This window comes from Trachurus japonicus, chromosome 18 (assembly GCF_045865225.1).
Source record: "Trachurus japonicus isolate A0001 chromosome 18, Traja_1.0".
Classification (NCBI taxonomy): Eukaryota; Metazoa; Chordata; class Actinopteri; order Carangiformes; family Carangidae; genus Trachurus; species Trachurus japonicus.
The window spans coordinates 16,338,356-16,363,799 of NC_140924.1; the positions used below are offsets into that span (position 1 = coordinate 16,338,356).

The window sequence follows — 25,444 nt, forward strand, 5'->3', positions numbered from 1 at the left end:
TTCCTGCCTGGTAGTCTTAACTGTCCCTATCTCTGCTCTGCAGCCAGGGAGGGGCTCTATCGCTTTGTTTAGATAGCATTAGACTCACCTACAATCACTTAAGACAGAGACTCCCCCGCCATGCTCCTAACCAGCTACACCCTGCAGTAGGTCTATCAGGACTGGAATCAATGCAACACAAATAGCAGGAAGTAAGCTGCACTATTTGTATCCTCAAATGTCCTTAAACCACATTTAAACCTGTTCAATTCCCCAACTGTTTTCTCTAGCGGCGTTCAGTCGATGGCAATAAATCACTCCATGTGTGTACACGGTGTAATGAGAGAAAAGAAGAGTAAAGAACAGAAAGGCACAGAGCGACAGCGTGCGAGGGACGCTAATTATGGGGAGAATTACACATTCAACAGCGAGTGTGACAATCACTGATGTTGTGTGGAAATTTAAAATCCTCAACACTTTTTGAAGGAACAAAAAAAAAATAACTATGAAGATACTGAAGCTATTGTGGTGAAATCTTTCATGTTTTCCAAAAAAAGGGGACAAAACAGGTTTTGGTAAACTGTCTCCTCTTCAGCATCTCAGGAGCACATATCAGTTTATCCTATAAAGTCTGATACAAAACGCCTTATCCCTTTACAACATTTAACATTGGCTGAACCCAAGGTGGCATAACATGACAAGTTGAGGTTAGCTTAACAAGCTTGCGATCAAAGCCTGTGCGCCTACCTCGCTAATATTAGCACCGATTACGACAGGATGCTAATTTTCATTCACGTTAAAGTAACACCTGCTGAGGTGTTGGCAGCTCCAAAACATATTATAAGGACAAACTTTAGCTATCATTAGCAGCGTCCCTGTGATGGGTCCACTTGTGGTGATCGCAGACAAACAGCTGGGGGTCTTCTGCAAAGAAAACTTGTAGATGAATCAATCAATTTCTGTGAAAAGAACACTTTCTGGCATTTTTTTTGAAAGGCAAAAATGCTGGTTCTGGCATCTCAAATGTGACGATTTGCTCAATGACGAAAATAATTGGTAGTTGCAGCCCTAGTTCTACGGCATCAGCAGTACTCTACCCTATGATTTGACTCGTTTCAGTATCTTTGAGTTACTGAGCGGCATCAGCCTGGCCGTAATAGTAAACTTTATACCAACACATAGTCTTAAAACTTTAAAGTGACTTGTGTAACATATTTGGTAAAAGAGAAATGTTTGTATAGTAACAGTGAAATAATCCCAAAGCATACTCACACCCATACACACAAAACAGCTAAGTGCATTCCAACAAACACACCCACATCTAATACACAAAGATCTATGTATACATGCACAGTGGACAGATCTGCCAAGGTGACCTAAGAGCTCCTATCTGAAATAGAGCTGTAAAGTTTGAATGAGTACCGACTCACTGGAGGCTAAAACACAAACCACATAAACCTGAGCTCAATAACTTACTGTACACACACTCTTGTCTGCCTCTGTCTCCTGAACTAACCCTGTACACTGTAGCCCACACAGATCCTGTCTAAGTGCTGGTGTGGAGAACTACTCCAGCACCGCATCCATTTGTCATGTAAGTGTAACCTAGTTTTAAGGGTTTGGCTGAAAATGTCTCAACACAATGTGATGTCAAAAGGACATGTGGTACCAGCAGCTCAGCCAGACGATAAAACAAATGTGGCATGCTGTGTTAAGGTACCAAGATTTGGCTGCTATTGACTAGAAAGTGCTCTAAATAGCAGGACAGCCTTACTAAGCAGCTAAAGTCAAGAAGCTGTGGTTAAGACTACTGTGTAAAAATAGCATGAAGGTAGGGTGGTCTAAAACTGCTTGGTCAGGTAAGGACAGCGTGCCATGGTCAGTTTGTCTTTGTCTGGTAAGGGCCTGTTGGGCATCTGCAACGTTTGTTTTGCATGATGTGAAAATTCTGCCTCAGTCCGCAAAGTCATTGGCAATGTGAGATAAAACATGCATCATTAATGTTATCTGGCCCTTAACATTCAGCCCTACAATGGATCCAACAGCGAAAGTCTTCTTTCATAAAGCTTTTCAAAAGGTCAACATCAGTAGAAAAATGTCTCTTTTGACCGACTGTGTTGTTCAAGCGTACTAAAACAGGAAGGACACCAACAGGGACATTTGCAATTCAAACTTAACTTAAGATGTATGTACTATACTGTACTACTAGTCAACCATATTAAAAAAGCAAAGGTTATTTTACTTTTTCCAGATGGACACACTCAAAGGTGAGGAGGATTTTTGGGGAGTCTCTTCTCAGGCGTTCAAGGTGTTGTGGGCATTTCTGTCAGATTGTTTGTTTTGCCTCCACTGACGTTGGAAATGTGTTGAGAGGTACACTTTTTTAAAAGCCAGCCAGTGACTTTATTGAGCCTGACAACATCATTTTCATGACGCGGACATTTTTGCCCATAACTTGGTGAACCTTCTTCGGAGGGCTGGTTTGTAACCGATTCATCAGAGCACACAGTTGGTCCCAGTTCAATCATCAGTGAAGTTAATTAACAAATCTGTTATTAAATATCATATGCTGGTAAGTATGACTCCCGAGGTGCATCTAAACAAGAACCACCCTATCCCAAATACAGAATTCTGCCATGTGAACCAATGACGCCAAGAAATAAAGATGAGGGTGTCCAGGGAATTGAAAACACAATCCACAGCTTAAATCAACGACTTAACGTTTTGAATTCCTCACTGTTTCAACCCATACCTCTGACTTGCTTCCTCACCATAGCAACTGCACCCAAGGCTCATGGGTATTATAGTATTAAGACCCGTCTGCTATGTGAAATTACAGACGTTAACATGATTTCCTTGGAACTCAGCTGCAATAATTAAAACGGGTTGACATTAACATAAACCTGTTGGTTACATTATCCGGGATAGCCCCGCGTTTCTGCCCGTCGAGACACTGAGGATAGTATCAAAAGAAAAAAGAATACAGATGGCAATACCGACTGGGGAAAGAGCAGTACCTCTCACTTCACAACTCTATTACTTAGTCATATTTCTGCTCGAATGACTTTTGTAATACTTGAGAGGAAAAGGTCCTCTTGTGGATTTTTTTTTCTGAATCATCCTGTCGTGGTTGGCTTCCCCTCAACCTTTCATCTTCCCCCCTCCTCTCATTCGGTCTTCTGAAGACAATGAAGTACACATTTTGGACAGAGGAAGACGGACGGTTTCCAGAGAGGAGGCGTGAAGAAGGCCATCAACAGTACCATCGAGCCTGAACAACGGTCCCTGAACAAAAGCAGGAGTGGGACTGTTGCATCACTTACCAGCCACTTACATTCAGTTCATTCACACTTTCATTTATGTGACTCCAGTGACTCTCACATGACTACCAAGTGCCTCTCATGTGATGTCAAGGTGTGAATCTCTCACAGAGGTTAAGTGCTAGAGAAACTTCCCACCAGTCATTCAGTAGAGTGCTTAAATGCCAAAAGGGTAAAGTAATTCTTCCAGTTGTCTCGTATTTACGATTATTATACCCTTTCAAAGCAAAATTAGCCAGTATAAGCACGTTTTTCTAAACTTGGACAAACCCGCTAATGAAAGCCAATTGACCCCTTTTCCATTTCCAGTCATGAGCTGCTAGTCGAAGAGTGCTAAAATGGATCTGTCACATCTCATCCCCAGAGATGCTCCTACAAAAGTGTTGCGTCAATCTGTGATGGTGTTCTTAAAACTTATTATGAAGTTGCACTCACTTTTTCATCCCTGTGCACATCTCTGAGTAGTCCTGGTGTTTCTGATTTAAGATTCATCGATTGGATTGATCTGTACTGCAGAGTCATCCCCTTTCCATCGCTCACTAAAGTCTGATGCTTGCAAGACGTAGTGGGTTTTCTGACCAGTGGAACAGGGGCTTTAGGAATTCCATGACCTGGATTACTGTGAAAATTCCTTAAGTTTCATTCTCTACTCCTACGAAACGCTCCACAAACACTCAGTTCAACTGCATGGACAGAAGCTGTAAAAACAGCTCCATTAGTGCGCCTGCAGCCGATTTCACCATCCAACTTCCCCCTGTCAACTGGAGTCCATTTAATACAAGCCATTTGGCTGGTTTGCTGCCATGACAACACAGTGCCAGTAAACGGGGGAGAACAAGACTTGAGCTTAAATGTCACAACTTCTCCCTAACATCTGTAAGATGGTGAAACGATCAACGTTGCAACGATGCCAAAGTGGAGAGAAGTGGCCCCCGACTGTGCTTGTGCGCGTGCATGCCCTGGCAATCACTTGACTGCTTATGGAGGATGGATTAAACACACAATATCTTTCCCTTTGACAAACTGCGAGCAGGTGTGTGTGTGTGCAGCCCCAGACATATTCCAACACTGTTTGACCTTCCCTCATTGATTTTTATGATAATAATCTCCATAAATAGAAGGGCTTTTCACAACTGATGGGAAGGTCTCCTCATTTTTGCCACTGACTCACAAGCCCGGGTTAATTGAGGTGGACAGTCCCAATCATGACACTAAATAGGCTTTAAAGCGGCACTTATTTTCGCCAGTGGTGCGTGAATGTCACGGCCGCGAGAGCTAACAGCAGCCGCCCCCTGCCCCCACCCCTCAGAAACCCTTTGCACACTCACTGCTGGCACCGCTGAAAGATTTCTGCCAGGGTTATTCGGTTATTAGGTCTAGATGCAAATACGCCGGTGAAATCATTCACAGCCTGCTGTCAGACAGTCACAGCTGCTTGCAGTGAATTTGTGCCAAAGGAAGGGGGGAGGCGTGATGGTTGTGTGTGTTTATGCGAGTGTGTATTAGGGACAGGGGCTCTGACTGTGTGAAGAATAGATATTTTAAGAAAAACAAACAGCGACAACATCATTTAACCTAGGTTTTTTGCTTCATAGTCAGGTTTCCCCAGATTTCCTCCTGCCTCTTGATAAATAGCTCTGCAGGTGTAAATTTCACAAACTGGTGGACTTGTTAGGTGACTCACAAGCTAGCTAGCTGGCTGGCAGGCCGTGCTGCCAACTGCCCCCTTGCCTTCCTAGGCCCCGCTCAGACCTCTAGCATCTTGTTTCCAGATGTATCTAGACGGTGCCAATATTGCGCTGAATTGGACTGCAGCTTGTTCCTGGCTCCTGAATGCATCTTAAATGTGTCTGGAGTAACAACTTCTGATTAGATTTCACCTCTCTTCATCATATCTGACGCGTGACGACAAGTTTACGCCCAGACGCGCTGTTGCAGACTGTGGCTGTTATTAGGTGACTCACCATGGGAGCAGACATCAAAACCTTGTAAGCATTACAGCCTTTGGCAGTGGAGAATCAACTTCACACCATCACCAGGATTCTGACTGGCTGGACAGTGTGGATGTGGCCGTGAACCACATCAGTGTTTCAGTATAGGTAAAGGTCAACTGAGGATTAGCCAACGATTTCGGTCGGAGCTAGGGTTATTTGTCTAACGATTACAGACAATAACAATGATACCTTCATGTTAAGAAGCTCGACATCGTTTACTACAATTGGGTACAAATAACTTGTTGGGTAATATCCCCTTATACATCATTGAGGTTTGTTGTGCTATTCATCAGGCTATTGCTATTGCCCACACTACATTTTCGTTTTAAAATGCATCTCTTTTGCGCCATTTTAGTCTAGTGTTTGCAAGCACTGAAAATCTAGATGCTTGGACCAGTTTTAGATTTAGAAATCTCCGGTGTTAAATTGTTGTCTGGACGGCTGAAAACAGGGACCTTTAAAAAGGGATGACATTCCTTGATTGGGTCTTAGGCTCGACAACCAGTGCTGAATATAACATGATAATGAACTCCGAGCCAAAGTGATCTTGTTGTCTTTGCTAGCAGCTGTTAAGGAGTTACATTCTGCATTTAAATGCTCCAACTGTCTTTGCTGCTCCTTGTTGGTTGTATTTTTTTTTTTGGAACAAATTAACTGTGCAGTAGACAACCTGCTTCCTGTGTAGTAGTCTCAGTCAGGGACATACTTCCCATATCAGGACCTCTTGCGTTACTCAGAGAGTTGGATACATTACATTCCTGTCAATTTTAACCTGTTATTCAGCAGTGGGTTGTCTCTTTAAAAAGGTACTGGTGTCTTCTGTCATTTCAGGCTTGTACCGCAGCAAAACTAACATTTAAATATTATATTTCCACGACTGGCTGCTCTGCTGAGATTTTCTTCCTCCTGGACCTTCACTTGAGCCTGCTGCCCTCATTGTGGCTGTCCAGGGAAGTCTGTGGAAAATGTTCTGACTTAGGCTAAATGTTCATTTTGGCCAGGAGGAAATATTTGACTGGACAGACTGAAGATATGACAAGATCATGAAAGGACAAACAGGTAATGATTTTTTTTTTTTTTAATTTTGGGCCAGTGAAATATTTGAAGATACAACTGGCTGTTAAATATCAGGTAAAGAAAACTAGGTCAATCAACTAGCCTAATATTCAGAAACAAGAACTTTCTCTAGTTCTTGCATTAAAAGGGGTTTTGCTGCTTGTCTGACTTTGGTCGAACACAAGAACAAAAGAAATTTGAACTTGTCACCTTGAATTCTTGGAAGTTTTTCTTTCACCTCTTTCGATTCATAATGTAAATGATTAATGAAAATAAAACAAAAAACAAAGTCAAATCAATAATGAGAGCAAACATCTGTCACAGTCCTTGGTTTGAGGTTTGCGTAGGGAACATTGATGTGGCCGTGGAGGCTAATGACACATTAGCATTTGAGTGGTATGATGATTGCCAAGGTTGAGGTTTATTAAGTGTGACTGAATGGCTGGTGAACTTGCTTACCTGGCTGCATGTGTGCATTACTTCACAGGATGGTTAGATCAGCTGGCTGGCCACCATACTGCGTGGTGATCGAACATGCCGCCAGCCCGCCAGGCTTGCTAACCTACCGACTTACAAATTGACTACCTGCCTGGCTGGATGACAACCTAACCTATAACCTACCTTTACCTCCTCCCTTTCTGCTTCTTCATGCTACCGACAACACGATGAAACCGACAGCGTGACAACCACTTGATTTTAAACCCTCTTGGCAGGAATCATCAAAACGGGGCAAAGAACATGGCAATCGGGGGCCTTTCCTTCATGCAATGCACCACTCGCTGTCTGCTTCCCCCTATGGCACAGAGGTTGTTGCTCTCACAAAGAAATCAATAGCCCACAATGATTAAGCTCGACGTGGCGTATTGGCTGTAAAGGTCTGGCCAAGTTCACAAAGGAGCGGAGACAATACATGACTTTTGTTGAACGTCAGCAGCTGAGTCTTCCGAGCGAGGAGGAGGAAGAAGAGGAGGAAGGAGGAGGAGGAGGAGTTGACGGATGCGAGGCAGCTGAGCCGGAGCATCAATCAAAACATCTGCATCTCATGCAGACAGAGGCGGAAACAGAACTTCAGCACATTTAGTCCCAGGCATGTCTAACACAAGCTCCGGCATTATGCATATCTCCCTTGTGTGACTCATGCCTTCTTTCTTATTTCTTTTTTTCTTTTAAGTGTTCCCTGTTTCATTCATTCCCTCTTTTGTGTTGTCTCACTTGCATTGCTGCCACCTTCAACGTGACTCACTTTCACTTCAGTGGGCTTTGCTGGCAGCAACACCACACAATAATCCACTCCTCATTATGAAATCAATGTGTGAAAATCAGGACACAGTCGAATAAAAGGAAAGATATATAAAACTAGAACAATATTGGGTGTATACTACATCCTGCTTTCCACTGGTTGAGCGTATGGCATGAGAAAATGTAATTTTTGTGCGATTGTGAGGTTTATTTTCTATTTGTCTGCCTCCTGAACGACCTGTTCTCTGTTGCTTTTGTCTCTTGTTTATATTTTATTTGTTCTATCCCTCTGTGCCTTGAAGTGTGAACAACAAGAACCTGCTGTAAGAGTTTTGTAATCCAGCCATACCCGGTGGCACAGGCTGTCGTTTATGTAAAATGAATGAATGAATGAATTGGGAAGTAAACAGCTGATAGGGTAGAATCACCTCACCGCGACAAAGTTTCTTCCTTCCTGGTTCTGTTTTTAACGTCATTCGAATTAGTGGAGAAGCGATTAGTTGCTTAATGGCCAAGTCAATCAACACAGTTCATTACCAACCGTTTTGAAGATCCACTTATCACGTAAGTCGTTTATCAAGCAATAAGGTGAGGGTTTCTAGCTCTTCGCTGTGTGTGATAATATGGTTTGGACTGTTGTGCTGCTAATTGTCCTGTTTCCACACCCTGTAACGTTACGACCTGGAGCCTGTGTGTTGTAATAAATGACATTAAATTGAATAAGTCTCTTTGGTCGATTAAAACAAGCTGTTTAGAAACATCACCTTGGGTCCAAGACACTGTGATGAGCAGATAATGAAACCAATCATTGGCCATTCTTCGCCATTGGTGTTTTGCAGCATCTTAGTGTGTTTTCAACTCTAAACAATTGATCGAGTATAACATGATCTACAGATGAGTCAATGGTGAAAATAAACATGAGTTGATGAGCTGTGGGTGAATACTTCAAGGTTGCTCCGGCAATTTAGACATCTCACAGGAGGTAGCCTATCTGTCAATTATAGATCAATAGATTGATCTGTAATTGACTCCAGCAGCATCACTGGTGCGTCTGTCACGTTTTAAAAAAGACAGTGGTGGAGCAGGTTAGATGTAAAATCCTGAACCAGGTGGAGTGAAGGAATGTGTGCATCTCAGATCCCAGCCCCGTCAGCCCACAGCTACAGTATGTCTGCCACTGAAGCCCTGCAGCTGGCTGACAACACACATACACACATACATACAGGATACTCACAGTCAAGGTGTTTCTTTTTGGGTCCGCTCACTTCATGTGTGGTGGCTTTGCACACAGCCTTGCTGATAGCCGACCCGGTCATGCTGTGCTGCGCTGCAGCGATCCGATCCGTGATAGATTGGCCCGACATTGCTTCTATTCCTCTCTCTCTCTCCTTCTTTCTTTCTATCTATCCGTCTCTCTTTCTCTGTCTCTCACTGCTTTTTTCCCCCCAATCAGCTAAAATAGCACGATAACGATCCGATCAATGGATCAACTCCCCGCGGGACACAACTCAACGTGACTTCACTGTCAAGCGGAGGTAAAGGGTTGCGATCAGATCAGACACCCCACTGTTGTTGACGTTGAGTTATTTTTCCTTATCCAGGTGCGTATGCGTATATATATTTATATATAAAACCAGCAGTAATGTCAGATCACTGTCGGCATATACAAGAAGAAAACACTACTGCAGGTATAAGAATTTCTGCTTTCTGACTTTACACAACCTGCAGCTTTAATTTTGTATTTCAACTGTTTGGCAACTATCTATCTAGTATAAACAAAAAAACACGACGACGACGACACTAATCCGAGCTAGTGTGTGTGTTAGCTAATGTTTCCGCTGCAGTAAAGAGTCCCACTGTGGATTTTGTAAACACTTGAAATTATTACTTTCTGGCCACAAATAAACATAAACATAGCTAACTGGCTGTGGTTTGTAACCCCCGGACGATTTGTTTTTGGGAGAGAGAGAGAGAGAAAAAAAAGTGTCCACCTTGGTATGGGTAGTGAGAAAAAAAAAGAAAAATAATTATAATCCGTATGAAATCACAGCTTGGAGAAACATCAACAGGAATCTCAACAATCCAGGGAAAAAAGGAGGAAAAAAATCGAGTTCCTCGTCCACGTCAACTTGTTTGTTAGCTCGGGCTGCTGTTTTTTTTTTTTTTTTTTTAGCTATCACTGGTCGCTCGGTAAAGTGTGTGTTAAACCCCGACTCGGGTGTAAAAAGTCCTTCACAACAGAGCAGCACATTGTTTGAAGTTTACACGGGGGCACTGTGAAACTGACAGCCGGGACAGGTGCGGTTTCTCCCGGCGAGAAGAGCTGCGAGGGAGCGGCGGCGGCGGCGGCAGCAGCAGCAGCAGCGGCGGCGGCGGTGGTGGGTGTTAGCCGAGCAGCTAGCACGGTAAGAGTCAACCAACCAACCAACCAACCAACCAGCCGAGTGGAGCCGAGCGGAGCCGAGTCGAGCCGAGCCAGAGAGCGGGCGAGTGTCTGTAGTCTGACCGAGGAGGAGCAGAGCCGGCGGAACCGCTAAGTTAAAAAAAAAATGACAGCTCCCTGAGCTCGGTTGTTTCCTGTCGCGGTTCCTCTGGGGCTCAGCAGCAGCAGCAGCAGCAGCAGTCTGTCCTTCGGCTGCCGACTCACTCCACACACACAAACACACACTACACAAACACACACACAACACCGGCTTCGGTTTCCGTTTCCCGTTTCCTCTTCTTCCCTCGACAGTCCCGTCCTCCTCTCTCCTGTGCCGCTGTCTGGAAAAGTCTCGCCAGTGGTTTCTCTCTCGTAACGGACTGGACCGGGCTGACTGACTGACTGGCCGTTGGTTCTCTACCGGACAAAATGGCAGCGTAAAAAATCAGCTGATCTCACAACCGTGCTGCGTTCAGGCGCATCGCGCTGGCTCGGAATTTAGACAACCCAATTCTTTTCTCTCTTTTTTTTCTTTTTCTTTTTTTTTTTTTGACTCCTCCACTGTTGATTTATTTTTTGTTTTTTCTATATGCAATTAAAGCAGAAGTAAGCGGAATGTTTGTGTTAATATAGGTCTTAAATAGTTATATCTTCTGACGGCAATCACTTAGAGTGTTTGGTCTGAAACACGGGTCTGTCAGTCACTCTGCTCTGCTGTAAGCCGAGGAGAAAACTTTCCTTGTATCCTACAACCTTTATCCAATGAGGAGAGAAAACGGCATAAAGGGGCGGTCCTCTCTGTGTGTGAAGCCAAGGGATGCGCGTGAATGTGGTGACGTAGGGACGAGGAGGGCGGGGACTGCTAACTCCATCGGCTGACAAGAAGTTAGCCAAAACGACCGGATCGCATACTTCTGCTTTAAATGAAGTCAGCTGGACTTAGTTTTTGTCTTTGAAGACGTTTCGCCCCTTATCTAAGTTGCTTCATCAGTTCGTGTAGAAAACAAAAACTCAAGCCTGTTGCCTAGAGATGCCTGCTTTGACCTGGACGAATGAGAATTTGCACAGTTTCTTGTTTGTCTTTCTGTTTAAACTGCAAGTTGAGTTGATGATTAAAGTAAAGTGACAACAATTATGACCATGAACCAAGCAAAAGTTGATATCGATATTTGATTTTCATATATTGTGCAGTATAATTTAAAATCAAATAGCCTATATTTAGATCTTAGACCCAGTATTGACACATAGAGAATGGCACTGAATTTTAAAATAAAAAAATCATTTCAAATATTAACTAAATATCCCGGCTAATGCATTAGTTTAAAAAAAAAATAAGATAGGCTATATCAGTTTGTATCACAATTTAACAACTGTCGCCTATTGCTGGGGGGGTTGTGGTGTATTGAGGGTGTGTCTGAGTTTCACTTGACCTTGGATAACCCTGGGGTTACATTTTTTTAATGCCTGCATATATTAACGTGAAGGTTAGATTACCTAAACTTTCTATGCATGGGCAAATATCCATATAAAAGTTTTAAATGTCACTTTACAACTAGTCTCTTTCATGATACAAGTGTGACTGGTGACAGCTCCACAGCAGCATCAGCAAAGAAAAATGTAGTGTTTTTTTTTTAGACTCCTTTAGCTTGAGGATGAGTGTTTGATGATTGATTGCTACATTTCCTACAGCCCTCGAACGCCTCCATAGTCTATTGGCCGAGCCGTGAGGAGTGAGAGTAGACTTTAAGGTGTCACGCTTTAAATTGTAGCGGAATCTGCGAAACAAAACGCATCAAATCTCGCGTCTCTTTTTTTCGTCAAAGGCGAGTTTTATGTTTGCGACAGCGCGACCACAAACACACGAACACACGCGCGCTCCTCCTTTTTTTTATTGACGCATTTTTATTTATTTATTTTTATATATAATTTTTTTAATCGTCCGGGCGCGATCCAAGTTTAAGGTGGTATTAAATTATTCCTCAGACACCGTGTCCTTGTTTGACTCCAGACTATATGGAACACGGTGTGCTGAAAAATCAGTGGGAACCCGCTCAGCCCCGGTGGGTATCACACACCGGATCTGAGAGCTGAATAAATCAAATACTTGGCGGCAGTAGCCTAGACTATTTTTCACACATCTTCTCATTGGGTGTAATCAGACACCGAGCTGCTGCTGTCATAAGCGACTGCTATCGATCAGGGCTGCATGCATGCACGGAGGGGTTTCATTTTGTGTTGTGTAGCCTACTGTAGTTTCAGATGTTCCCATGTATCCTATTTGTGTTGGCTGATGACAGTTTCAGAGATCCAGCTGCAGGTTGCAGTGCTTCCTGCCTGCAAATCCTGCAAAACCGCAGCTGCTTATGACCTTTAATGACCCCTTATTCCTTCTCCTCCTCCTCCTCCTCCTCCTCCTCCTCCTCCTCTCTCCTGCCCCACCACCACCGTGAGGGACAGGTCTCTCGTCTCCAAGATTGTTGATGATTGATGCCACGAAACTGTCAAGAGCCGATGGTGATGAGCCAGTAAGCAACGTTGGCCAGAACTGATCATCAGCAGCACTTGGAAGCCGAAAGAAGTGTGTTTAAAAGCCGAAGTGCCAGCTCCAACTTGTGCTCATGTACTGTAGTTGTGTTGAAAAATGAAATGTGCATGCTGCAGACAAATAGGAAATTTGAAATGCAACCGCAGTTAGGTGGAAGTGGTTAGCGCAGCACGGACCACCTATAAGAGGGACTGGTTTTCATCAACGTCCTCTTTCAAATGGCTCAACAACAACAGCTGCAACACTGAAGATCAACAGTTTTTAGGATTAAATATGATTTTTTTTGTGTGTGTTTCCTTCATGCAGCATTCACAGCTTTTAGTCATTTTTATCTCAGGACTCCACAGATGTGATTAAAGCTACAAATGTCACTTTGTGGAGCTGTGTGTGTGTGTGTGGGGGGGGGGGGGGAATGAAGAATTGATGCACAGCAGCACAAAGACTGGCAGGCAGACAGTCACATTGATGCCTAGAGGGAGTGTTGTTGAGCCTCCACCTGACTCGCATGTAATTGAAAGGGAAGTGCGGCACCCACAGGAGGAGTCAGGTGAAGCCGTGGTGGGCTTGCAAAACCGTGGCAATCGAACCCACGATCCGCTTTTTTCAACAAGATCAAGCTGCTGCAGCTCTCATCGCCTCACCTTCGAACCCCCGTCTCGCCTCCTTTCCTCCCTCCTCCCTCACCGCCTTCCCTCCCTCCGTCTCATCCCTGCTGACCCAGAGTGCAGTGTTGCCATCTGCAGGCGGAGGGGCAGAACTCCTGGATTTCCATGGCAACTGCATGCATGGATGTATGCTGCGGGAAGCCCTCGTAGCCCCTGGCAACAGGCTCTCTCTCTCTCAGGCCGATCCAGCAGCTGTCAATCACAGGATGAGCCGCCACTGCTGCTGCCGCTGCTGCCGCTGCTTTCGCCTACAGCTCCACAGTGTGCAGGAGTAAATCAATTAGCGGGGCAGTTGACAAGAGTTGGGGTCAACCAGAGGACCTGAAGGCCACACGGTTTTATCCACAAGTGTTGAACAGTGTGTCCAAGAGAGGATCATTTTCACTCAGATTACCATGGTTACAATGAGTGCTCAGCGTCGTGAGTGAGTGAGTGCAGTGACCGTGGGGGAAGTTTCCTCGAACCACTTGTCGATGTTTTCGTGCACGACCTCTCTGCATCATTATAACCACCGATGGACGGAGAGACAATGAGGACACATACATTACAGATATTAACACGTCTCTCCTGTGCATCGTGCGTCCCAGTCCCTTTAAACGCCTCCCCTGGGGGTCTGTGCTCGACACGCTCCGTCGACAATCCCTCCATAATTAATTACAATGTATGGACATGACTTCAGGGTCATTGTGTGTTTGTAGTTCCTCCTCCTCTTCCACCACCGTCCCGACGTCCTCCCTCCTTCACCTCTGTGTTATTTTCTCCGTTATGTAACTACACTACAGTTAATCATGATCAGTTCTGCAGTCACGGTGCAAGTCCTTGCAAGACTGCAGGTGTCTGAAAGTTCATATTAACCTCTTGAACACCACTTCCTTTGTTTTTGCGGATCAGTTGCAACACCTCAGCCAAACCTACCGCAGATTAGGTTCTGTAGAAATTTAGGGGAAGGGTGTGTTGTGTTCGAGAGCTCACGGTAAACGCAGCAGGATTGGTTGTTCTGAGCTTCTTCGAGAGCCAGGAGCACCTGCTGCTGCCGCAGGACTAGTCCTCGTCCTTCTCGATTTGTTCTGAATGAGTCTGGCTGAGTGGTTGTTGTGCTGCAGAATAAATGAAGGGGGGCAATCAAACGCCTCTGTCATGGTGTTGTTGTGTAATAAATAAGTGTGTGAAACTCTTGCACAAACATTATCTTATTACCTGCCTCAGTTCCACGGTGGCACTGAGAGCTCAACGCAAGGAAATACAACATGCAAGCACACAAACACTACAAATTTAAGGAAACAACTCAATTACTCAATTACACAATACATGTGTTGCAAAAACACACAATACATAAGTGACATGAAAGCCTGGATCCATCCTGGCTTGGATATTTTAAGCCCCTTAGTACCAGCTGAACATTGTTAAAACACCACAACCAACCAGAGTATTGTTGCTGACCATGTCCATCCCTTCATTTCCACAGTGTACCTTGTACTGATACTTAAAGCTCCAGTTCAATGGTTTCTAAACCATGACGCTGAGTTTCCTGGACTCCACAGTCACCAGATCTCAGTCTGATAGACCTTTGACCTTTGGGATTTGGTGGAACGGGAGATTTATGTCATGGATCTGCAGCGGTGTTTTAATTCTGTCATGTGAATATGGACAAAAACCTGAGGACTTTGCTGAATCTATGGCACAAAAAAAATTAAGGCAGTTCTGAAGGCAAAAGGGTCCAGCACCCACTATGTACCAGTACCAAAGTGGCCAGTTTGTATAGACTTCCCATATATTTACCTTATGTGAAGTTCTTTTTGACAAACCCTGTGTTAATTTCTCTTACTGTAGCTACACTGTCTAAAACTACATAATAAAAGCAAATAAGCAAATCATGTTAATGTCCATTTTGAGCAGGCTTAAAAATAGGTGTCCATCAGTGTTCAGGCCTATCATGTTAAAGCAGAAGTAAGTGGTCCGGTCGTTTTCGCTAATGCTGCGTTCCAGGCAGGCTTTTGAAATCGTAAATTACAGCTTCAAGTCACAACTTACGACTTTGTAGCGTTCCAGGCAACCCACTCGTGTTTTTCCGACCTGTTTTACCGGTGAAAGTCACTATAACGGCCACTCGTAACTTCCGACCGGTGAAGTCGTACCAGATCGAACTGGTACCACTTCACGGTCGGAAAAATACGAGTTTCCTTGAACGCACCATAACAGTCCTCATCCCTACGTCGCCACATTCACGGCGTCCCTTGGCTGCACACACAGCCCTGCATGCCGTTCTCTCTCCTCATTGGATAAAAACTGTAGGATACGATAAATGTTTTCTCCTCGGCTCAGAGCAGAGCAGAGTGACTGACAGACCCGTGTTTCAGACCAAACACTCTATGTAAGTGATTGCTGTTGGAAGATATAACTATTTAAGACTTATATTAACACAAATATATCACTTACTTCTGCTTTAACAATGACAGATATGAATAAAAATCACAGGAAAACACATCACATCATCCATATAACATCACATCACAGAAACACTGAATAACATCTTTATTAAAGTGCATTTAAAAAGACCTCATGAATTTTTGCATCCTTACAAACATAATACATATGTGTCCATGAAACCTGTCTCTTACACAGATACAGTTATTTCATTACTACTTTATATCGACTGTTGGTTGATTATTAAACAGAGATCAGGTCCACAGAGGGACGCTCCACTCAGTTCGCCTCCTCTCAGGTTTGGCCAAGTCCAGATTTCACCAGCTGCTGCATTTCAAACCATCTGAGTCCAAATGTCAGTCTGTGGATGATCATTATCTCTGTCCAGTTATATCACCGCTGCTGTGTAAGTTATATAAGTTGTGTATTTGTCTGACTGGTGTCAAGCAGAACTTGGTATTCCAGGTCAGTCTGAGCTATAAATGTTGAAAAGTGTCTGAATCGATAAAAGCTGTCAACAAGTCTGTCCATTAATGTTCTGCTCCACAGCTTCAGGTTTTCTTCAATCAACATGCTCATATGTGTGTGTGTGTGTGTGTATGTGTGGGTGGTGTGTGCACATGCATATTGCTAGGCTGAAATATTAAAGTCCGCCGCCGCCGCTGCTGCAAAGACCCCTGTCTGCTCGGGATTCTCTCAGATCACTTATTCATTGATCGAGCTTTTAAAAGATATGAAGCTGTTGAATTATGAGGCCGATAAAAATTTAAATGGATAAAGTTAAGATGCAAAACTAGATGGGGCTTCGTCTCGGAGCAGAGGCACCCTGTCCATTATTCAGACAGACTACGTCGAGGTGACTCATCTTTCAAATGTTTTCGTTTTTTTTATTCATGGACAAATTCCAACAGGACAGAAAGTCAGAGGGGTTCATTAAAAAATTCATAGAAAGAAGAGCAGCGGGACGGGACAGAGCAGACTAGAACAGCTCACTGTTTGTGTATGTGACCCTCAGAGACACAGGTATAATAGAGGTGTGATAAGAGAGTATGAGCCTGTGTTATTTTATATTCATTGATTCATTTATTCAAACTTTACAGGACCAGATAGTAAAATACAATACATATAATGGAGTCCTTGGCCTGAGTCTGGCTCTGTGTGTAAGTGTGTGCATATGTGTGTGTGTTTTCAGGCAATAGTCCAGGTTTTATAGTCATCCTTGGGCCGTTTATATACCGAGCCATAAGAAAATAAAGATGCGGCCACATTCATGTAGTTATGTTGGCTCATATACAAAAGAATAGAGGGTGGATTTTTCCTTTTTTGGATTCAAAAAGATAATATAAAGTGTCAATTTCCCCAAAATCAAACTCAACAACACCACTCCAGGTGGTCACGTGGAGCCCAGAAGGCATCGTGGGAAAAATGGTTGGACCTCAATTAGTGAAACAACCTCTTAAATTGTTTAATTTGCGCTCGCCAAATTTCTAACTTGTGTTTTAAAATTAGTGTGGAGTTGCAGCAGCAGGAAGTGAAATTACAGGTTGCTGCGGCTTCAGAGAAAGTGCAGGGTTTGCTCGGCGCCGGCAGCTGTGTTTTGCTACCGCGGTGATTACAAATACTGAAATCAACTCCCACGTTTGTGCGTATTGGCAGGACAGCATTCACTACATCTGTCCTGGTGCCTTTGAAAACTTTATTTAGATAGCTACGTTCAGTTCAAGAGCACAAAGTGAATTTTTTGAGATGATAAATTTCTAATTTCAGCATCTTTTTAGAGATTTAAAGATCACCAGAGCTGAGGGACCAATACCGAATTCATTGTGTGGCCAGAAATGTGGCACCAAATGAAAACTAACATTGCTCTGTGTCTGTTAGATGTGTAATTACGCACACTAGTGCTTAAATAAGCAGCCATTTTAGACATTTTCTCTTTGGATTGGCTATATTTTCTGTAATAAAACAGTCAGCCACCATGTAATTTAAGTTTTTACCATGTTGAAGGAAAGGAAAGTGACAAGAGTTGTGTCTTTGTGCAGGTATGTGGATCTTATCTGAGCTTGTAGTGATTTTGCAGACATAAAAAGGTACAAAACAGCGATGTCTCAGTTCTTAATCCTGCCAACTGGTCTGGAAATGCACAAAAAATGTCATTTCATTGATTTGAGAGCACAAATTAGTCATCCGTGCAGATGAATTGGTTATTTCCCCCTGAGACGTCTAGGCTCTGTAAAGGTCAAAATATATTACACTTGCTGTGACATGTGAAAACGCACAATTTACAAACGACTTCTACAAAGTATTATAAAAAATAAAAAAAAAGTCTAATCTACAGAGTCCCAACTCTCTGGTGAATAGGAGCAATTCCAAGTCCTGAGAAATGTCATTTTAACTTGTGAACAGAGGGGGGATCATGTGAGCGAGTGAGACTAACTCACTCAGACAGGACCTAATGGCTTCACACCATCCCGGCCAGATCCTCTGATTCAGTGCCGACCGGAATGGGCTGGCAGCAGCCGATGCAAACGTATCGGAGGACCCATAAGTAGATGCTGCCAGACAGGACGACGGTCAGGCCCAGCAGCAGGAGGCTGATGAGGGACTGGGGGCTCAGGCTGAACACCATGACGACGGTGGTTCGGACGGAGTCGTCTCTGGGTTTCTGGGCTGGAGAGGCAGAGAGAGACAGGAGAGAAAAAAGTGTGAAGGTGAAGCCTTGCATTGATGCCATGAAGTGCTGGACGAGGAACAAACAACCTCTTCACGGGGAAAAAATAGCTGATGATTCATTCTAGCTGCTAATATGATCAGAAAAACAACGCTAATATGCTGTTGTGAAGCAGGTAACACCATGTACAGGTGGGAGTGATGAAAAGCATCAATTTTTCAGGCACAAACCAGGATTAAAAATTGGACCTGATAATAGTGTTGGGTGTATTTAAATTCCTCTCACGATCATAAATATGTCCAGGAAATTTTAATGGCAATAAATCTGAATCTTGTCAAGACATAAAACACCCAGCCTCACATCGACAGTGGAGAAAAGGGCAGTGTTCGCCTATAAATAATCAGGATACATCATCTGGGCCAAGAATTCTGTGTATTTTCTTAAACAAGCCAAAACTTTGAACAGATATTGGTTGTTGCCAGTTTTGTGGCAAAGATAAAGAGTTGATCTTTGGAGGCAAAAAAGAACGTGATAGGGAAATGTATGTGTTCAATTAGGACCCTGCATCCATCCATCCATTCATCCATTGACTTTGATCTAGTTACTTTGTTCCTATTTGGTTTACTTAATTGTTGATCTAATCATTTTCTTATTTCTTGCGGTTGCATTGTTGCAAACCTCAGTAACCATTTCATTTACAGGCCGCTAACTGATAATGTCAAGAAATAATTGCATAGTAATGTCAAAAAATAGCCTAGAAATAACGGTCAATTTCATAGTAATGTCATGTTTTTCATAAAGGCAAAAGATTACACATGCTTTTCATGCTTTGAAAGGCCATCATTTTTCTCCACCAAGTCCTTGTAATTGACTGATATTTCTAGGCTATTTCTACGCAATCAATTGTTATTTCTTGGCTATGTTTCTTGACATTACTATGAAATTGACTGTTATTTCTAGACATTATGACGCAATTACTTGTTATTTCTTGGCTATTTCTTGACATTACCATGTAATTAGCGGCCTATAAGGGCTTCTTGTTTTGATATTGTTCTACCTGGGCCGGTGTTTACCCCATTTTACAACTTTCTGTAAAGTTTCCTGTGGGGATTCATGTTCTGTGTTGAAACATATTCGACTCATATACAAAACAAAAAAAAAAAACCTGATATTGATGCTGGAAAAACTCATTCATCTCCCCAAGACACTGATTTCACTGCAGTCCATCAAACGGCTGTTGAGATGTTTGAGCGTAAACGTGAGTGTTTGACTGATCAACTGACCTACATTGTGAAATAGAGGACTGTGGGAGTCTATACAAGTGTTGCAGAAAGATAAAGAAGAAAGAGAGCGAACAGGAGAACAGGAGAAGAAGATTTGATTTCTAGGAACAGCAGGTACCATATTATCAATGACAATGACATTTCCTGGAGAACTTGCACAGAGACCCTTCTTCACTATATTTGAAGGGGCACTTGACGATGACGGGATGAACGTGGAGCGCACTGCAACCCCTCCAGAGGTTAATCCATCCACGACGGCGTGATATGAATCACTAACAAGCTCTCAACCCAACGAGTCAGGAGAGTGCCCGGAAATTGATTTTTCACCTCTGCAGGGTCCACGTAGGTCCAGCGTCTTGATGAAAAGTCTATCAAATAACAGACATACAGTACCTGCACACCAACACTCATTTCCCCTCATCCACTACATCCAGCCACGCCACACTGATGAAATGAAACTGCTCAGGGCAGAGCCAGTTATCCTCACACTTGATGGAAGGCGGACCAACATTCATCTGTGGAGAAAACCCTGCACTATTCGTTCTGAGGCCGAATGGTTATTTACCACTGATGCTTATTAGAGCTGCTACGATTAAAGCTCATTGCATATCTCCACTGAGACCAAACAGCCCACACACATCTGTCAGATCAAAATTATTATCTGGATTTGCACAGAAGTCATAGGGGCACAATTCAGTCTGAACTGACTTTGCTTATCCATTAAGCATTAAAGTGTACCACCTACAGTATATGACATTTATACTGGGGCACAACTCATTTATGGTGTGGTTTAACAGGTATATATACAGGAAAATAAATATAGACACAAATGTGGAAATGTTATTCACGTTTGCAATGCAGCACTGTTTCTTGACAAATTTTACATAATTTGACACGGAAGAAAAGCACTGTTTTTAGGAGAAGTCCTGCTCAGTGTTGCTAAAATGCATTATAATTCAAATACTGCAAAAAAAAAAAAAAAAATCCAAACTGAGTTTAATTTAAACCAAAAATTAATGGGTTCTTCCATCCCTCCACTAAGTTTGGTCTAAATCAATATACCAGAAAACAAGCATAGGTTCGTGTTTGTTGAGATGAGCAGCTAACAGCGGGTGGTGCTATTTTTCTGTTTTTCTTTTTTGATGGAAAAAAATCCCTGCCGTCCTGTAAAATATCCTTATTTTTGAGGAGCAAAGATGAGGAGTTTCCTCAACACCTGTTAAAGACCTTTAAAGGTCCTAATTGTGATTATAGGAATTATTATAATTGCTGCACAGTTTTAAAAAACCCAGCTGGAGGTCACTCAGAGACACTCACCACCACTGAAGTGTAAAATCAGCAGAAGACTGATGAGGATCTTCACAGCTGCAGACACGTTCATGGTGCACTCACGGGGATCACTGAGAAGACAGGAAACAGCTGGCAATACGGCTTTGAATTATTGATAACAAAATATATACAAAGTTTAATATAAGATGGACATAAAGGACAATGTAAACATGACATTTAGCAGCAAGATAAATATCAGGTAAACCTATTTGAGATGCAGGTGGAGGGTGATCTGGTCTTTTGAAATGCAAAATCAGTCTTTTTGTTTTCTTTTTGAATCCTTTCGCATTGAATCTGTTCAATCTTTTAAACCCCAACGCAACAAAATCTAAGTTTGAGTTAAACAATCTTGGATTTCACAACATACTGAACTGAATCAACAAATCAGACACTTTGATTATAAATGTGACAATCTGCAAAGATTTATACTCATGAGAAATAAGAAGAAACAAACAAAAAAAGGAATGTAAACGGAAAAGTATAGGAGAAATTTTTATCTGAACTCACAGGACAATATTTGAGATAGTCGTCTTCCTCCTCTGGGATGCAACAGGTTCCTCGTGAAAAACACAACAGCAAATGCCAATAATCCATTTCCTCTCAGGAGAACTGGGGAGAAACAGATCAATTCAGCAGGGAGGGCTGAGTGCAGACAGGATATATGCACGGACGACGACGGCCACCACCACCACCACCACGGTGGGAATTAACACTGACCTCTATTACTAATGCAGAGAGGAGACGCTCAGACTGCTGCCACCTTATCTACTCTCTCTCTCCCCCTGCTGATCCTGGCTACTTCCTTTCTTTGCACGGATTTCAGTTAAAAAAAAACATCGGTTTGGAGCTGGGTGATCATGGGATGTGACAGAGAGCTAAGGGGAGAGGGAGGGGGTGAGAGAGAGAGAGAGAGAGAGAGAGAAGGGTGTATTCATACCAAAGACAGAAGCCACATGGGAATTAGGAGAGAAAAAGAGCTGTAAAAGGTTTAACCCCTACACAGCTGGGGTGACAGAAGAGCAGTGAGACAATGGGAGAAGGAGGGATGGGAGTGCAACAGTCTAAAAAAACAACAAAAAAAACAGGATGAATAATCCAGAGACCAGTTTTTACTGTACAGATTTCATCTGGTAATGCTGCATATTTAAATGGAAAACACATCTTGTTGCTCCCTCTAGTGGTCACCACCGGGTAGTTCATCACCTCCAAGAGAAGAGGTCACAATTAAACTTCATCAAATATAGAACAGAAACATTTAAAGCCACCAGTTTTCACAATACAGTGACTGTAAAACAAGCTCACACACTTACATCCCCACCTACCGGCAGTTTACAGTCACCACTAGTCAACCTAATGTGCACATGCTTTAGGACTGCAAAGGAAAAACATGAAACCCCCCCGAACAGTGAGCTAATGTGAATAACTCAATTTGACCACAAATTGAACAATATAGGTATTTAATAAGTATTCACTCCTTTGTTGCATCAAAAATACTGAAAAATTGAGTTACTTCTGAAAAGCATTTTCCTTTAATTTGCTAAAATTAATCTTTATTCTACTAAAAGTTTGCATTGATACAACAGGATATACAGTAAGACACCGGATTGTGTTGAGCTGTTTGTGCATCATGCCGTCGTCATCATGATGCTGCTGCTGCTGCTTCTTTGCATGGGTGGGTGTAAAATTACAGTGCATTGTTCCGTCAAGCTGAACAGCAAGCAGAGAGAATAACTGAGCTGAGCAACACACACACTGCTCCATGTAATTAGGTTTCGTTTTAGAGCTTTTAATTACAGGGTAACACAACTGGAGGGGAGAGAGCAGGAGAGGAAGTAAGCTAAAAGAGGAAAAGAAGAACGGGGTGCAAATAAATTCATTCCCATATTGGAAGTCATGCTACCTGTTGTTATTCTTTATTGCCAAGAGGTGAGTCATCAATGACAGAATGAGTGAGTATAGCAGACGTGTGTGCTTACATTTCACTTTTAAAAAGGCAAAAAACTGGTACAAGGTTTTAATTATTAAAAACTAATTATTTGTGAGCAGAATCAGCTGAATTTGAGATAAAAGCTCACTGAAGGATGTGACATTCAAAAACCGCTCGACTGAAACTTTAATCATGCAGCTTTTTATCCAACTTGAAGAGATGAGAATTCATATCTAAATGAGTTTTATGGCGTCTATATAACACACCGTACTTTGTTAAACCTTTGCAATCCGAGGCCGGAGGTATTCTCATAATTGAATGTGGTAGGCTACATTGATTGCAAACATTATGTGAAAGCTTGCGGAGGTGCGTGGGCGTTTAACCTTGACCCCAGCCACAATTACCGCGGTACCTTCATGGGCACAACCGACTCCAGCTGACCACTGCTTTTAAAAGGACTGAATACTGATTAGCTTTAACCTCGTGTTATGTGAATTTCCAGAGCTAACCTCCGATGACACTTGATGAACAGAGTGCGCTTGTTGACTTGGTGAAACATCAGCATGCAGATGCAACAGTCTGAGTCTCTGAAATGAGATCTGCTGCTGGCAGCATTTGCATTAATGCTATTGTGGCACCATTAAGTAAAGTGCCAACAGGCTTTTTTGGGTAAGATGCTAACCACTTCTAACATCACAAAACCCTTGATTTTCTGCTGTAATCCACGCACAAAAACTACCACTAGCAGTGTTTTGAGCTACATATTAATGCAGATAAAATATAAAGCATTTTGGGGGGTCATCCCTATGTTCCCACAGCCCTATGTTCCCTCAGCCCTATGTTCCCAACTTTTGTTGTCACTGAAAATTAGGCCCTATTCCCACAGCCCTTTGGTCCCACCATTGGTTGGGTTTAGGCAATGAAGAAAGGAGTTGGTTAAGTTTAGTAAAAAGACCAGGTAGAGGCTAGACAGGCCAGATAGACAGAGTCCAGATAGGTAGAGAGAGTCCAGAGGGAACATAGGGCTGAGGGAACATAGGCACGCTCCCGCATTTTGGTATGGCAAGTTAGCAGGATTTTTTTTGTAACCATTTTAGTTTAGCATGTTAGCAGATAAAGTAGGCTATAAAGTATCTTACTTTGGTATCTGTGTGATATTTCACATTTTAGCAAAGAGAGTTAGCAGGTATTTTAGCCTCGTATTAGCAGATATAGTATTTAGCGTCTATGCTAAATACTATATCTGCTAATATACCAGGCTAAAATACAGTTTTCATACTTTTAGCATACTAAAGTAAGACCTTACTTCACTACGCTAAAGTATGATCGGATTTTAGCTGTGCAGCTAGTATAATATTTTGCATATTAGTTTAGCACTACCAGTATAATTATTAGCATCTTGACACAACCCAAGTTTTCAAAGTAAAACAGGAACAGCAGTGTTTCCAAATGTTTTCAGCACTTGAAAAGTCGTGTAAAGAGGTAAAAAAAAGAACATGACAGAAGAGATGTTTTAAAAAGGAAAACGTTTGAGTGTTGACATAGCTTAAATAGCGTACTACGATACATGATCTCCACTGATGTTTGATGTAAAATAACACATAATACATCTCATGTTTAAAGATCATATTGTTTTTCACAAGTTTGTTGATCCATTTCAAAAACATCCGACTTTCTTACGAGAACAGGGAGTTTCGACCTCAAGATTTATGCGAAAAACCGACCTGCACATTAAAATGTTGCTCCACAGCGCCTCTAGTGGTCGAAAGGTGTCATTAAATTTTCATCTGATCTGTAACTCAACACTATGCAGATGACAATTTTGCATTTTCAACTTTGCACATCTAAATAATGACAAGACAAACTCAGGCTTTAGTTTCACAGCAGATAAAAAAAAGACGTACAATCTTTTTTTTAAATACAACTGCATTCTTACAGCCGGTCATGATCAGACTTGAGCAAAAACATCAAAACGAAGCTTCAAACAGCATCTGCGAAACACATCAGAGCATCTTGTAACAGTTAAATCCTCTTCATTTATACTCTAGGTACAAAGCAAAACTAATTCTTAATGTAAAACGTCAATATACCAAGAAGTGGCTGCACCATTCCAGCCACCGCTAAATTAAATAATCAGCATTTAATTTAGAGACAAATCCATCAAGGGTGATAATAAAAACATTTTCTTTGGCTTTTAAATTAACCAGATGTTGTTTTTCTCACAGTAGCGCCTCCCGTCTGTTCTGCTGCAACAAAAGCATCAAAACAAAATCAAGACTTTCAAAGTTCAGGCAATCTGTTATTCACAATGTGAAGGCATTGAAAAATAAAAAGCTTTGCTGTGAAACACAAAATAAAAGATAATTTTTTTGGACAATGGAAAACAAATTCTGATTCAATTTCTGTTGTAAAAAATAAAACTTCAAGGTTTGTAGAAAAAGTGTTTTCTAAAAATATTCTAGTTTTACAAAATCCTAAACTGTACGGTGTCCTGGAGAGGTCAAAACAAAAAAGTCAGTTGAGTCAGTACCGGCACCTTCGTGGGCAACCGACTCCAGCTGACCACTGCTTTTAAAAGGACTGAATACTGATT

At 42.4% G+C, this 25,444-nt stretch overlaps 1 protein-coding gene across 9 annotated transcripts in view; it reads right to left on the bottom strand.

Moving 5' to 3' along the window:
* The window catches only part of LOC146968955 (phosphatidylinositol-binding clathrin assembly protein), a 93,622-nt gene extending 83,230 nt beyond the window's left edge, over window positions 1-10,392 (bottom strand). For all 9 annotated transcript variants that reach the window (XM_085806461.1, XM_085806459.1, XM_085806464.1 and 6 more), the window contains exon 1: window positions 8,823-10,392. In XM_085806461.1, the coding sequence (XP_085662587.1) occupies window positions 8,823-8,952 (130 nt within the window). In that variant the 5' untranslated portion in view covers window positions 8,953-10,392. The remainder of the gene's footprint in view (window positions 1-8,822) is intronic.
* Window positions 10,393-25,444: the final 15,052 nt, after the last annotated feature.